The 15,404-nt window shown below is 45.6% G+C and overlaps 2 protein-coding genes across 2 annotated transcripts in view; one reads left to right on the top strand and one right to left on the bottom strand.

Annotated features, from left to right (window-relative positions):
• Positions 1–441: 441 nt before the first annotated feature.
• On the top strand, positions 442–3,892 carry T265_07983 (hypothetical protein; the record flags this gene model as incomplete). Its single annotated transcript, XM_009173660.1, has 4 exons — positions 442–590; positions 2,598–2,680; positions 3,460–3,553; positions 3,598–3,892. The coding sequence occupies 4 exons, from the start codon at positions 442–444 to the stop codon at positions 3,890–3,892; spliced, it is 621 nt and encodes a 206-aa protein (XP_009171924.1).
• A 2,467-nt stretch (positions 3,893–6,359) lies between these two features.
• Positions 6,360–15,404, bottom strand: part of T265_07982 (hypothetical protein) — a gene marked incomplete at both ends in the record, with an annotated part of 24,214 nt that continues 15,169 nt past the window's right edge. The window contains 3 exons of the mRNA XM_009173659.1: positions 6,360–7,475; positions 10,883–11,403; positions 14,704–15,366. Coding sequence (XP_009171923.1) covers positions 6,422–7,475; positions 10,883–11,403; positions 14,704–15,366 — 2,238 coding nt within the window. The remainder of the gene's footprint in view (positions 7,476–10,882; positions 11,404–14,703; positions 15,367–15,404) is intronic.

Below are 15,404 nucleotides of genomic sequence, written 5' to 3'. Positions count from 1 at the left end.
AGTTTGCGATCCGACCGTGAAGTATGGTGGACACAGAAAGCAAAAGAAATGGAAGAGGCCCAGAAAGCCGGTAATGCCCGGAGATTATTTCAGTTGATCCGTGCGACCGGACCCCGGAAACCACCTGTGAGTGAAAGCATCAAGCATCGGAATGGAAAGACCATCTCGAATAAGGAGGAACGCTTTGACCGGTGGGCTGAATACTTTGAACAACAAATGTCTTGGTCACCAGCCGGCACTCATCTGCAGCCCACAGGTGAAGCAGAACCCTGGACGGTGAACGTGGAACCACCACCGGTCTCGGAGGTTTACGACTGCATATGTTCTCTCAAGAGCCATGTTTCCATCACACAAATCAGACTTGGTTGTGCGATGCACTAGTGGCGCATATGTTCTCTCAAGAGCCATGTTTCCATCACACAAATCAGACTTGGTTGTGCGATGGCACTAGTGGCTCGGAGATTATTGACTTTTGGCAGTAACGAGCGGGCATTAAACAGCATTACTGACAGGCTCATTGACGAGCAAATGGTACTGAATGGGAAGTTACTAACCTTGCTCATGGTGAAGTTGGGTGCTTGGGGGAATCGGTAAGTGGAGGTGGGGTAACATGAAACAGGGTTTACCGGGCGTGTGTTCGGAGTCGGTGGAGGAGTATTCCGCACTGTTGTTAGGTTAGATGGTGAAATAGGTTTGAAATCCCGGTTGAAGTTAAATAATCACGCTCAGTATGGGTTGTGCAACGTCTTTGGTGGGGGGGGGGGTTGCAGTTGGATAGGGAGTTGTCGGCCGTGCCATCTTTCGCATCGTCAGAAGATGTGGACGGGAGGTATGGTACAGAAAGGTGGTGGCCGTGAATAGGTGGGTGGCAGCCGAAAATGGTGTTCAGGTAGGAGAAAAGTGGGTCGGCAGGGTGATGTAAGCAGATGAGCGTCAGAGCTAGCCACCGGTAGATATAGACACGAGGTTTTTCAAAGCACTTAATACGTGTAGTTTGATCTGCCTTTTGTCGGTCGTACAGGTGGAGTTGCACGCGACTTCCGAGGAGACGGTGGTGGAGTAGCTAACTGCGGAATAGGGATCTAAGGCAAATAGTATGCTGGTAGCCAAGGGGGACTTGATAGGGACTGAGGTTAAGTAACGGTGTTTGCAGGTTGGGGCTCCTGCCAAGGACTAGGCTTGCATGGTTTGGGGGGGGGCAGCAGGTGTATTTATATGCCATTCCTGGTATGGTGAGGTTTGTAGACGAAGGGCGAAGAGTGGGAACTCATGGGGTTATTGTGAGAGAGAGCGTCATGATATCAGGTTTTGACGCCAGGTATTTGAGCTCGAGGAAGGGCTTTGGTGTGGAAAGACGGAGTGTCAGTAGGTCAGGGGGTCTGGAGCAGGATATTGTGTTGTCACCTTCGATTGCAACGCCGGGTAGGAGCTGATGGCGTACCGCACCTGTCACATCAACGGTGAATTTAGTAGGCACGACTGAGATCGGAGGTTACATAGGTGGGTGCCCGAAGTTAGAAGTGTAGGGCTCAAAGGATTCACTTCTCGATAGAAACGCGAAAATAACTAGAAAAACATCGAGTGGCCTAATGAAGTCGTCGGTGTACACCACAAAGAAAGATGACCGGCACGGCCGGGTTACAAGCCCTACCCGAGTGAAAGAATACATGTCTACTTCATGTGTTACGTCCAATGCAATTCACAATAAAGCAATCATCTGCTAGCACAGATTGACCGTATACAGACATTTGATTGACGCTACCTCGATGTCAGTTAGGCTATCACTCGATGGCGTTTTTCTCAGAAGCCCGTAGATTTGGAATTGGGCAGATGTCCCAATTCATCACTGCCTCTGCTGGCGATCTGCTTTGTGTCTTGGTGTGGTGTCGCCCCTTAGCCCAGTAGAAGAATCTGGATGATTTCCGGCGTTTCAGTGAGCTTCAGTGGAACTCTTGGAAGTGTCCACCAATCGTTCCAACTGGCCTCCTGATTGTAAGTGGAATAATTTTGTCCAAATTTGCCGGATACTGTTCTACAGAGACTGGAGATTCTGTGGAATTGAATGTACAATGGTTGTCGTGGACCAGTATGTCCGGGATGGCCATTGGAATCAATGAACACGTGTGAATGAGTTCCTCCAGGTGGTTGTTAGTACTAATCCATCAAATAAGGGTGCTGGGCAAGGATTTCATGCGAGTAATTCCAGGATGCCCAAAGTGAAGTTTCTGAAGGACTCTGTTTCGTAGTTCTTAGGGTACAAATAGGTTCGACCAAAAGCATACATGAATTCAACCTCCAAAGTGAAGATAGACATTGAAATAAAAATTTAAACCGACTGTCCTGACAAGTCGGTAGGTAGCGCTTCCGTCGGTAGAAATGGCTTACTTTCTGGAACAAGCGATTACGCATTGTAGCCTCATAAACTATGTTGGAAGTGACTGACAGTGTAAACTTCTGGCCCCATTGTTACAGATGCGACTACTATATTCAGGTTTTCAGGTTTTGATGACGCGCCAGCTCGATTTATGACATCAGTTGGTTGGCACTTGATAGAGGAAAATTGAGTCATTCAGTTGTGACGCTCTTTCGGTATCTAGCTATCATGCCCACCAAAAGAAGCATGAGAGTTCAGATACTGCCGGGTTGCCCGGGCCTAGACAGGGGCAGTTGAAATACCGGGGTTGATTTCAAACCAGGACCTTTCGGTCAGTAAGTTCGTGCCTTGACCTCTGAGATATCTCGAGCTCTTTGATAGAGGAATCATAATCCCAAGACATGGTCACCACTAGAGTTGTACAAATCGAAGGCCCTGGATCTTTTACTCAGCAGAACCGTATGGAAGCTATTACGACAAGTCGGAGTACTTTCTGTGCGACCAGTCTTCCAAGATGTAGTCAATCTGAACCCGCTGTATATAGTCAGATGCGCTGCATCATGCGGCTGCTAGGCAGTATAACGGGTCCTGGTTGTCAGTCCCTGTCCAGATTGTTTCAGTATGTGCCTGGAGGTTTAGCTCCTTTGGAGTGCGTGTAGTAAGTTCGCACCAAACACCCTTTCCCTCTCCCCTATTAATCTTTTTACAACAGGAGTTTTAGATAACTTATGATTGTAAGGCAGCGAAGGTCGGGGTTTGACGCTGATGTTGCGCTGTCGATGACGATAGTGATAATGATATTTAGTGGTGTAAAACCTTGCTAGTGGCTGCTTCTCCTCGGGATCTGGGCCTCTGCAATATCTCATCCTCTCTGTTTTTGGTCAAAAGACCGCATTTACCAACAATATATTGCTGTTCACCCGGATGGTTGTGTGTTAAGAACGGTGCCTACTGCCCGCAATCATACAAATTAAATGAATGACTATGGATGTGCGAACAATAGCACCATTTTATAACGGAGACGGTAACTGCGAAATTGCGAAGCCTCTCTCTTTAACTATTACCCGTTTTCATCCATGTTTCAGACGTACTCAAGCAAGTCATGGAAGCCCATTTGTTGCCGTGTAAAATCAGTTCCGACGGAATGCATGTCGACGTCCAGGCAGGTTTTGTTCGAGAGTAAGGGGTCTTTTCATCCACTTAACCTACTTTCCTGTTTTCAGAGAGACCGGTTCGATCTCATTTTCCGGCCACTCTGTTGAGAAAGCAAACTTCCGCGGACGACCTATTTTTGGTACCAAACTGCCCATTCCTCCTCCATATGAAGCGGTTTTAGCACATCCGACTGACAGCTTAGGAGATAAAGAACCCGCTCGTCTGTCTGTTAAATCTAAAATCAGTAGTATAACGCTGTGGAATCTATCTGATGAACCTAAGGCATCTGACAAAATTCCCTTAGCCATGTTATGGTTGAAACTGGCCCCATTGGTTCACTCAAATGCCAGTTATTCAAACTGATTTTCTAGACCCTGAGATACTTGTACCATAATTGATGTTATTCAGACGTGTCTTCGGACGAGATGGCGTATTTTTTGTCAACCTTTTTTTCTTACCTTTTCGACGTGACCGGTGTATTAGGGACCGCTTTTCGGATCATATTATTCAGCTTGGCGAATAATGCCTCTTTCTCAAAAAATGCTTTTGGTCCTCGGTATTATCATGTCATCATGTTGACCCTAATTTTTCGATCTTGCGAAAAAAAACTCAACAGATCTGTACGTATTTGCTACTCTTGCCAAAGTATTGGGTCTTCTGCTCCATGGAACAACAGGTCGGGGTACCAACCACTTTAACACTAATGGTACTGGTACGGGATAAGATCAGGTAGCTGAACACTAGTCTCCCCGGCTCTTGCAGTGCTGTTTTGTGCGTGGCCTTGGAACGATTTGATGGCACCCAATAAATCACAGGGGCGAGATGGCTCAGTGGTTAGAGCGCGAATATACTGAGCGGAAGGTCTGTGTTTCAAACCCGACCTCGACTTCCTCTGTTCGGGCTTGGGCAACCTAGCAGCATCCCAGCTCTCGTGCTTCTTTTGGGTAGCATGGCAGCTAAGCACTGAACGGTGAAGAATTAACAAATCACGGTGAGTGATTTCGCTGGGCTTTTACTCCTACGTATGATCGGTCAGTTGAGGAATTGGGAGTTAATCCTCTTCCGTTTGGGAGGGAGGTTGATTCCTCGAGACTGGATTGCAATGCTAAAAAGCCTAAAGCGTCGCTTCGATTGGTTGTCGGGGTTTTCACGAAAGCGCAGTTACCCTGTCATAAGTATATATTGACCTGGCTACTCAACATTTATCAGTAACACAGACCTCTCTATTGCTAGGTTTTTTCCACCTCACTGTTACGCATTACCTGAGGGTAACTGCTATTTTACTCGATCTTATGACACTTTACCGGGTACAAATGTTGCTCGATTCACTGATTGGTGACGTTGATCCGTCTTGGATTATGTGACCAAGATTCAGTACGGTTCCACTTGGTCTAACCATTGTGTCCTAACCTAGACCAAATGCCGCTGTGATGACTAGGCAATGTATATTTTTAGCAAGACTAGACCTCTGCACCTTTATCGAATAGGATAACAGTTTTCCACTCTTTAAAGGGTAGTTTGGATGAACTTGAAGGGACCCATCGGGAATTATCCTGATGAACGAAAGTCTGTCGGTAAATTCTTTCGCCATAAAACAACCAATTCTAATGCCCGCAGTAGATGCCTTCTTTGGTCACCATATCTGGATAAACGGAACTTTAGTGAATATATGCATAGCGTATGTGATGTTTCATATTATTTTTACTCAATACGCTGCTGCATGCAGTTTACCGAATCGCGCTGTACTCGTTATGGAGAGTCCACGGAGTTTTTGTTGAGATTGCGACCTACCATTCAACCAGCGGAAGGGGGGTCGTGCTAATCGTGCTGAAAGCCATGGCTAACTCACTGCACGTAACGACCATCGACTGTACTGGCAGAAAACATCGCGCACGAAGGATGAAAACTCGAGGGAGTATAAATTTTCTCCGATCTAACTATCACCATCAGAAAGGTAGCACTCATTATACGGGGGTCTTGACGGGATCGATCACAAGATGGCTCAAGCGGTTAGAGCGCGAATTTACTCGCCGGAAGTTCCGTGGTTCGAACTTCACCTCCGCCACTCGACTTGTCCTGTCTAGGCTTGGGAAACCTGGCAATATCACAGCCCTCGAGCCTCCTTCTGATCGCGTGGCAACTGGGCACCGGAAGGGTGCTACAACTGAACGGTTATATATTATATTTTTTTAATATCTGACGATCCCTAGTAGTACTATCTAGCATGTCTTTGGAGAGAAGTCGACACGCGGAACGGAAATTTCCACAAAAGTGATATCGCGTTTGAACAAACTTGTCTACAAAGTGTTGGTTCCTCTGGTCGATTGATTACGATCCCCACACAAAGCATCTAATGAACGAGGCAGCCAGCTCTGACTGATGGCGGCTCCAAGATACATTACAACACAGGCGGGAAAGTAACCCCATGGACGAAATTATTCATGTGCAGGTCTATGCCGAGTGAGATTTTATCCTTTAGATCAACGGTGAGTGACTGGTAACCGAGTTGTCACGTCCACTTTCTCCCCATGAATAACTAAGTATTAGACTTTCGGGAAACGGCCACATTTTGAGGTCCACCAGTGCCCTCCACTCTCGGTCAGGGAGGCGGTTTTTTTTAAATCACCATCGTATATTGAAGCGCATCTGATGTTCTAGTAATGTGTTGACCGTGATCGATTATAACGTATCTTCTGCCACGCCGTAGAAGCCCACTAAGGGTGGTCCTCCTATCGAACCAAGTTTTTATTTTGGGAAAGCTTGAAAACCACCAATCATCAATATTAGGCAAAGTAAAACAAAACAACCATACTGCCCTACTCATTTATTGCAGACCCACAAGTCACCCATGGACAGTTTTCTCTCCATTTCTGGACTTGACTTTTCGATAAATCAGACAGACCATATGGTGATTTGTCTCACTGCACGCATTTTCTCTACTGGAACCGGTTGCTCACTAAGTGCCATAAATGTCCCTTCAGGTGTGAACGGGATTTGTTTCAAACAAGGTGGGATACCGGTATCCATTTGTTTATCCATCACTAGTAAGAGACTGGCGCACGCCAAAGAATTCATAACCGGCTGACCGATCCACAATCCAACCGATTCCCATGTCGACCCAGTTGACATTGATCGGGGTAGTGAAAGTCCTTGACCAAACTGCAAGAAGTTATAGTTGCGAAGCGTTTTCACAGACCAAGGAGTGGCATATTTCAACCTTGAGATGGAGAACCACGAATCGGCTGGTGACCCACGCGTGTCAAACACCAACTGGGCCACAACTTTCCCAAGGTCGTCGGAGAATTGTACCAGGGTGCTCTTAAATCCTGTGAGGACGGTGCTTCTCGAATGCCAGACCATCGTCTGTGCCGGCCTGTGCCAGTTTTCGATCGCACGACTTCGATACCAACACCGACATGCAGGTACCACAGGCTCCTTGTCCAAGTGCCTTTCAGGAGTATATTTGTATGGATGGTAGCCTGGTGGACTGCTTATTGTTTGTCGCCAAAGACGACCAAAAGCGATACCGGTCATTGTGTCCAAGGCAAAGAGTAACGTGTTTGTTCGAGCGAAGAATGGGTCATTCGCAGTGGCAGGAACTAGGCTATAAGGGGCGGCGTAGATCCGCAGTTCGTCCGCTCTCGTGACACCGTTCTTGTCGGAGAACCGTGGGGGTGACACAGACCCTTTTGTCCCACTCTTCACTCCTTCACCCCACAATGCCGCGGGTAAGGTGTAAATAAAACTTGGGAATTGACTTGCCTTCGCATGGCTCTTGTTTTGCGCACTTTTTGTATCCCCGTCGTTGTCCGAATGCAGCCATGGACAGGCGGAAGTGGATGATTCGGAGTCGACAATTAGCAAGTAGCCACTCAGTTGTGGACACGTCAGACTCGCTTGTGTTTCGGCTGTGCTGGGAGCGTGTAGAATTGAAAATGGCTCGGTCCTGTGATAATAGAAATACGGGATGTGCGGAGCAGATGAAACCGCATGCATTAAATAGCGTCAAAATATTTAGGTTGTAGTGTGCGTTATTCTAAGGAATAGATAGAAGTGAATGCTATCCTATCAAGAGGACACGGGTTGTACGTGGCGACACGTATCACTAGGTCCGATCATTAAATGGTCTCATCGTTTAACTTTTGTCTGGTTTTTAGGTTTTACTGTTTTTGATGCGTGAAAGTTCTTTCGAAAATTTACCAAAAAAAAGGCTTAGGATATCCTGTTCAGAGGCTCGTTGACTTTTATGAGAGCTGTTAGGTAGCGTTGTTGCCTGTTTGGAAATGGAATCGTTCGTCGTGTGCAGCTGTCCTAATCTGGAGGCTGATGTTGAGGAACTGGCTTTTAGAACAACCTTCGCTTCATTTTTAAGTCTAGTAGAACAGATTTTATTTTTGGACTTGGCAATCGATTATTCAAAATAGGTTTTGAGAGCCCACATTGTTGGATTCGAATTTGGCACCGATGCGTAAAGTGGGTGCTGTAGGACCTTCGCGCCTTCCTGACTAGGGTCCCACGTGATCCTGCTTGTACGTGTAGGACGTGACAGATCTCAATGGCGCGCCATTTTCCGACCGTCTGTCATTTTGCTCTGGGCCTATGTCGGGCGGATTTCGCAAAGACGCTGGGTCAATCCCACTGATGGGGCCATACTTCGACAGGTGTTTATCACAATGCCGTCGAATGGGCGAAACACCTTATTCTCAATCCTCTTCCTTAAGGATATGAGGCTTCATCGCACTAAGTCCTTATCTCCTACCCTTCCCTTTTCCTTCCCACTCTATGAGGACATTCTTTGCTTCTGGTTGTATGGCCTTTTAGGTACCGGTACGTATTACCGGTAAATTGCTGTCGATGATGTCAACACGCAGCTATTCGATCATGTACAACTGTTCCGTGGAGTGAAGTTCGTGACTGGCAACTTCCCAGGCCTGCTTGCCGACAATTAGATGGGCCCGTCAATGGTTGGTAGGACGGCTAGGCTTTTCCATCTGTTTGAACAGGTCTGAGTGATGCACTAAAGCTGTTATTTCAAGAGAAAACCTCTTCAAAACATTGAAGGTTATCCGTCCCGAGATTTTCTACAACACAGAAATAGCACCCTTGATTCCCTGTTCATCATGATGCCTCTACCCTCCTGAATATCACAACAAACAGGCAAGTGATGTCAGAAAGATCTGATGGACGAGAACCGGCGGGGTTAAAGTGATCTCACCTGTTCAAGATCGGCTTAAAGTGGCATCAGGCTACAAAACCCGGGTCTTTTTTCGCACCCTGTCAGCCTTTTTCATCCGCGAGTCTCACACCATGGCTACTGCTGCCTAAACTATCTATTGGAGCTACTGTGCGTTGTGTGGGGTGTGATTTTAGTAAATTCGACGTAGCCGAGCTTCCCTTATCGCTTCTTCCCATGATTTATCTTGTGGTGGCGATTGCTTTCAGTGTTTATGAAAGGTCTCTGGAGTAAAACTAACTTTCATCCAGCTCTTGGCCCTAAGTGTTAAAGCTGGTGAACTAGGAACGACAATGAACGTTTCAGTGTGATCTCCTGGCCAACTTAGGATGTAAGGAAGTGATAACATTATAAACTGCTTCGAAAGTTATCGTCAGTTGCACCATGACCGGATGGCACACTGGTTACAGCAGCCACATAAGTCTCATAATGTTTTTCTACTTTTATTCACGCTCATCCGATTTATTCCAGTGAAATAAACTGGAATTTCGGTACTTCATCAATTCCTGACAGAACTGCCGCTGCGTCGCTCATGCTTTTGAGTCAGGATTTCCAAATTGGCTGTGAACAAAAGCAAAACACAGTTGTTTGGGGGCCAAAAGTAACGTACGCAGTTCCTTGAACTAGTTAGGAAATTATCACAAACTGCTTATCAAGTGGGCGTTGTAAAGCACTAATCGTGACATTTGAGTGACACCACTTATGGGGTCGATAAACAATGAGCACCCCACTACCGACTTTCACCCTTCTTGGGGCTCATCAAGTAGGCCTAGCCTCTGAATTTCAACCTACATTTTATCCCATCTGAACACCGAATCGTACATCTATGGCAATATGCATGGACTTGCGGAATACGTTGGTATCAGATGGGGACTCGATTAAAATTTGTCTGATAGTAGCCCCCTCCCAGCCAATAGTTATCAGTAGATTTCGTATAAGGTGACTTATCTTACCACAATCTCGGGGTAGGTTTCAATCACAATTTGCTGAAAGGGTTTTGCGCAGCAAAAAGGCCTTGGGATAAAACCCGTGAAGATTTCTGAGATGCGCATTACTGATCTTTATAAACAGTGATTTTCATCTGTTCATCACAACTTGACCTCAGGGGCCTGTATTGACGCTCTATATACCTTTCTTCATTTTTAAGTCTATGAATAATTTCAGAAGAGCACTACTCGGGAGGAGATAGTAGTAAGTCTTTTCGGCTTAGCGATGAGTGATCCCGCAAGCACCACAGGGTTGCGCAGTACGGTGTTGGAGACAGTACCCTATTTGAGTATCTTTCTCTTGACCGCCCATTAACCAAAAAGTTATGGTTCACACGGTAGACGACACTTTCATTGAATATAATGTGTATTGCCTTATAGTCTACACAAACTTAGTTGAAGTAAATTCAGATGATTCTTGGAGGACGAATGTATTCACATTTGGTAAAGGGAATACCCTGCAAATGAGCAGGCAAGTGAGGACAGTTGTAGCGGACTGCCGGACAATATCGTCTATGAAAGGATGTGTTCAAAGTCGTTAGTTTCTCCACTTACTTGCAGGTTACGGTTGGGCGTACGAAAACTGGAGACACGGTATGAACAAAGCTGAATGACAGATTCGTCATTTTCACATATGTGTTTGGTAAACGTCCGGTTAGGAAACTACAATACGCGATGTTCACTGAGATAATCAACGTTATGTATGGGCTGGGCAAAATACGGTTAAACTCGGCATAAGAATTGTGAAAACTGTTCCGGAGCCCACTACTGGTTTCGGTCTCCTTCACTCTCATCAGCTAGGTGTTATCCAAGTGTTTCCATCAATATCACAAACGAGAGATCCAGATTGGTTTCCGGTAAAATTAGCTTATTTTGCAAATGCCTGTATAACTCATTTGGAGGATACGTTAGTCCAATTGACGCAAGTTTGCCCAATGAACTTCGAGTGTTAACTGTAGGTGTTTCTATCAGATTTCCGGTCAAGTCGAACCATGCACATCAAGCGGCCTTCATTGATATATGGGAAGAATCACCTGAAGATTTTCCCACCTTGATTGGAAGACGAAAAGGTGGGAGGCGATCTTTTTAAAATCACATGCATGCAAAACTGATAGTCCTGGAATCCAGACCTACCTGCTTCTTAGAAATACGGTCTCTTGAATTAACTCATTTTCGTACCATGGAAAGGACTCAATTAGCAGGGCTTTCTGAAACCAGGTATATCGGTCGGCGTATTCTGCGTTGAATGTGAGTCGTACCACTGGTTGGTTAGCGTGCCACAGCTCTAACATTACGCGTCGATATCTTCCTACCGTCCACTGATCAAATTCAACATGTTTGAACCACTGTGCATCCATTTGGTTTGTAACAATCGGTGCGGTGTATAAGTTGACTAAACTATGCCCCGAACTGGCGCGCACTGAAAACATGAGGATCGCGCCATCGTGCATGGCAACATCCTGCCAGGTTGAGGCCGTCGCTACGTTCGTCGCAGCCGGTGATACTGGTGTGGGCGAAATTGGTACGCTATTGGAAAACTGGTTGACGCTGGACGACCGTTCCGCTTTCCCCGTAACCGCTTCTAAGAACGCCTCAATGAAGGCCGCAGAAAAGTGATTATCGATTCCTTGCGCATTTACTGGTGGATGTTGCAGCTAAAAAAGAACGTCAATGTGAACCATTACCACTCATCCTCTTGGTGAGGAAGAGCTCATTGGGCAAAAGTGGCAGGCTAACAATACACTTTTCTAAGAATAGCGGCGTAGTGAGTTTAGCCACTGTGTATGGAACAGAACACACTGGAGAATACTAAATGACCCTTTGTGGAGGAAGTTCTTGTTTTGCCAGGAAATAGTGTTGCTGATTCAGGAGCTGTCAATAGAACAAGATACTGGGAAGAGGTAACTGTTTATAGAACACGTAGGGGCTGTTCGAGTAATGCTGTGGCAAGATACTAAGATACGTCCACACAGTCAAAGTTCGGTGCCCATGAATGTGCTATACCATCCGCGAGCTGGGAGTGCTAACATGAAGACTTGCCATACAGTATCAAAACATTGGTCGTACTTCGATCAAATATGAACAGTGTGTGGGAGAGACCGTTGCTACGTCGCACATTTCCCTGGCCTTGAGGACCAGGTGAAAGGAAGAAGGCCTTCGCTGCGGAGTTATTTGTTAGAAAATGCCAGCTGACCGGTTACAGACCACTGGACAGGGAAGCAAAACTCTAATTTGCATCTTATTTACAATAACTGGACATCCATCTTCTCCTGAACGCGTCTTCTTGAACTTTCCCGGATATTCATTGACTCCAATCATTCCTTGCTCAAATCCAAGCAAGTGTTACAAAGCGACTCCACAAATTCCAACAGATCTCCCCTTTTCAAAAGACGCAAAGCGAAATTCCGCGAACAACACATACTGCTCGCGTGCCTCCCATCAGTAGTATCACAGTTACACAGGTACTATGTGAATGGAAGGTGGATGACAGTATCATATCAGCGCGAGTTGGCCACATCGTTGGTCAGCTGCTTGTGGCAGATTTGTATGGTCTTCAACTACTAGCCTAGTGGTCACATCTCTCAAGAAATTCGCGAGCTACACGTTGCACATTATTCCCAACAAGGATGAAACAACTTTACGGTTGTTTTCGACTTTATGGCTTAGAGTGACCCCAATTTCAGCGCGAAGTTTCGACTGAAACTGGTAAAAAGTTATTTTTCCCATTAACAGAGATTTTAACTTCCGCCAGTATATTGAAAGTTGTAAAGCTGGGATATAAAAAAGTGAATTCTTTAAGTTAGTGCGTATGGCACAAAGAAGCAGATTATCGATCTAGGGATGAAAGCCTAAAGGGAAAACAAAAATTAGTCACTCAAGGATTAGTGTGGGAACGATGGGAAGACTCGTTTCAAAACAGCACAATCGGTTGGGAAACTGGTGCGTGCAGTTACAGCAAGACTAACAAGCATGAAATCTAACAACACAAATCAGTAGCGCTTGACAGGAAGACATCAAGCCTGAATGCGATCAGCGTGGGTCAGAGGTCACATCGGAAGAAAATGGAGGCGCACAAACATAGGTCGAATCGATGGTACAGTCATTAGGCAAGGTAGCCTCCAGTAGGCTGGTTCAATTCGTTGCCATTTTCGTGCTCAGTCTCAGGACTTCGAGGACCAACATTTGAACTTTTGAGTTTCACCTGTTCCAGCAGACCACCTTTGGTATGTTTCAGTATCACATTCATTATTACCCTGTTAGCTCGTTTACCGTGAAATATCTGAGTTTTCTATGAATCTCATTCAAAGCAGCTTTTAATAAATCTATGTTCAATTTTGAATGAAGAGAACTCTTCAAACATGCTGCATGCTGGAAGGATGAGAAACGCCAGTAAGATCAGTTCAATATAAGCCTTGTGGTAATGTCCCACATGGTCTTGATTTGTGTGCAGCCAACAGCCGAAGACCAGGGAGCGAAGCAATACTCCTGCGAATTAAGTAGTACGGATATGTAATTTTCCCGACTTGCAGAAGAGCGGGAAACGTTAGATGACAGGAAACTACCGTTCTTTTATAGTTTGGCTGAACGTAAAAAATGTTTGTTGGCACATCAAGCAGAATGTCATCTGCTGGATAGTGGTGAAGATGGCAGAGAAAAAAGGAGACTATCTAGTTGAGACGGTTATCCCGGTTTATTCTCTAGGAAGAACCTCGGAGTACCGGCGTCATTGATCTTGAGAACGGAAAGGTTGCTGGGAAAGCCATGAAATTGTCTCCCCTAAATTAGGGACAATATCACACTCTGAACGGACAAGAAAGTTGATGGCTGGGAACGTTCGTGAGATCAACCTGGGAGAACCATGAAACCCAGTCTGCAGGACCTATGACTGAGTACTATATTGCGTTAAAGGTCGAGTATTTTCATGAAAGTAGAATCCACAGACGATGAGGAGACAGAATCATTTATCACTGGCCACTCAGTGTTATCTTAGCAGCCAAGCAGACCACTAGAACCGGGTAGACTGTAATCACAGTAAAAGTGGAAATATGGTGTTTTTTCTGCTTAGGTGATTATTCATCCCATTAATAGTAGCAGACCTTGCCATCTGACAAACCTTCTAGTGTAATCACTTGGTCCGATCAAGTTTCTATAAGAAACACAACAAATTCAACTGCTGTCCTTCAAAATGAGTTCCTAGCGGATTCAATTACTTGAAGCCAGGAGTTGATTCGTTCTGGCTTAATTGATGCCTGACTGTCGTTGCCACTCAAATCATTGTGTGCTTGTGATTGGTTTTGTCTCGTCTAGTGGAGTCTTTTGCACCGATTATGTTAGGCCGATTCTTGCTGGCGTCTGTGTGATTTGTGAATCAGTGGGAGGATTGTCCATCATTGATGGTTTGATCTGCCCAACAGCCGTAATAGGAAAGGAATGAACACAACGCACCACGGACAAAACCAGTCAGTTCGGCGGTTGAGAGAATTCATCCGGTGTTGGACTGCGATACAGGCTGTTGCAGGCCGACATTTGTTCGTGAATAACTACACTACTGGTCTTGGCCCGTTTAACTTTAGTAGCCTTGTATGATAAGCGCTAAAGGTTTGAATGTTGGAAATTGTACAAATGTCTCATTATACACACTGGGGTGGACTAGACATTTGTGCGTAACTTTGGAGCGACATACGGTTTTCAACAAGAATCTGGATAGATTAACTTTAAGTGGTCACTATCAAGAGATGGTCTCTTAACAGGAATGCACAGTGGTCCTAATGCACAAATCCGACTTGGCTTGAGCAGGGTAGACGGTAGAAAGGTTTTTATCGCAGAATGAATATCACCCTTGGCAGCAAAGAGTCAAGAAGTGAGTAGATCTCACTGTTACCTAACTACAGCAATACATCTTAGTGATCAAGTTTGGTCGGAAGTGAACCAAGAACAGATTTACAGTGACTCACTGTGGTGGTGGGTAAGGGCGTCGTTGTCTCGGTGGTTGAAGTCTCAGCCTGACGAGCAAACCAGCGTCCGTTGAATCCTGTATCCATTTTCTGGGTATTATATGACACGCCGGACAGAGGCTTTGAGTCATTGTTCGACGAGTTTCCAGTATGTGTCCCACTATTCACTAAATTATTGATCTGAACCAATTGCGGCTTCTTATGCAGTTGGTTTTCGTTCACGCCAGCAAAATATGGTAATTGGATACCGTGCTGTTGAGCACGAAGCAGATTGATAAGATGTGTCAGGCTTGCAATCTCCTGCTTGGGAAGTGAGCTGTCTGCGTTGGCTTCAATCGATTCTTTTTGGTCTTGTTTTGTGATCATATTCCACGGGGCCCAATTTAGGTAGTGCCCATGAGGGTGTGGATGGTGATACTTGGGTGGCGGACGTTTTAAAATCACGAGAGGTGGGTAATATGAAGGTGCTTTTGTTGTAGTGGTTGTAGTCGTGGAGGTGCTGGCGGTGGTTGATGTCTGCGCATTGACCTGCTGAACGCAGACCAGGTTGTTTGCAACATTCTGCGGACGAGCACTTAGTAATCGGGTCAATAGCAAGCGCAGTCTGTTACGTATCATCATGCGCTCTTCTGCCCATATGGAATAGAGATGTTGGTAGTAAAGCTGTGTGTAAGGATTGTCCCATGACTTATGAACTGCTC

The sequence above is a fragment of the Opisthorchis viverrini genome (genome assembly GCF_000715545.1).
Source record: "Opisthorchis viverrini unplaced genomic scaffold opera_v5_192, whole genome shotgun sequence".
NCBI classification, from domain to species: domain Eukaryota; kingdom Metazoa; phylum Platyhelminthes; class Trematoda; order Opisthorchiida; family Opisthorchiidae; genus Opisthorchis; species Opisthorchis viverrini.
Note: the sequence above shows the minus strand (reverse complement) of the source record. Positions and strands in the feature narration are given on the sequence as shown.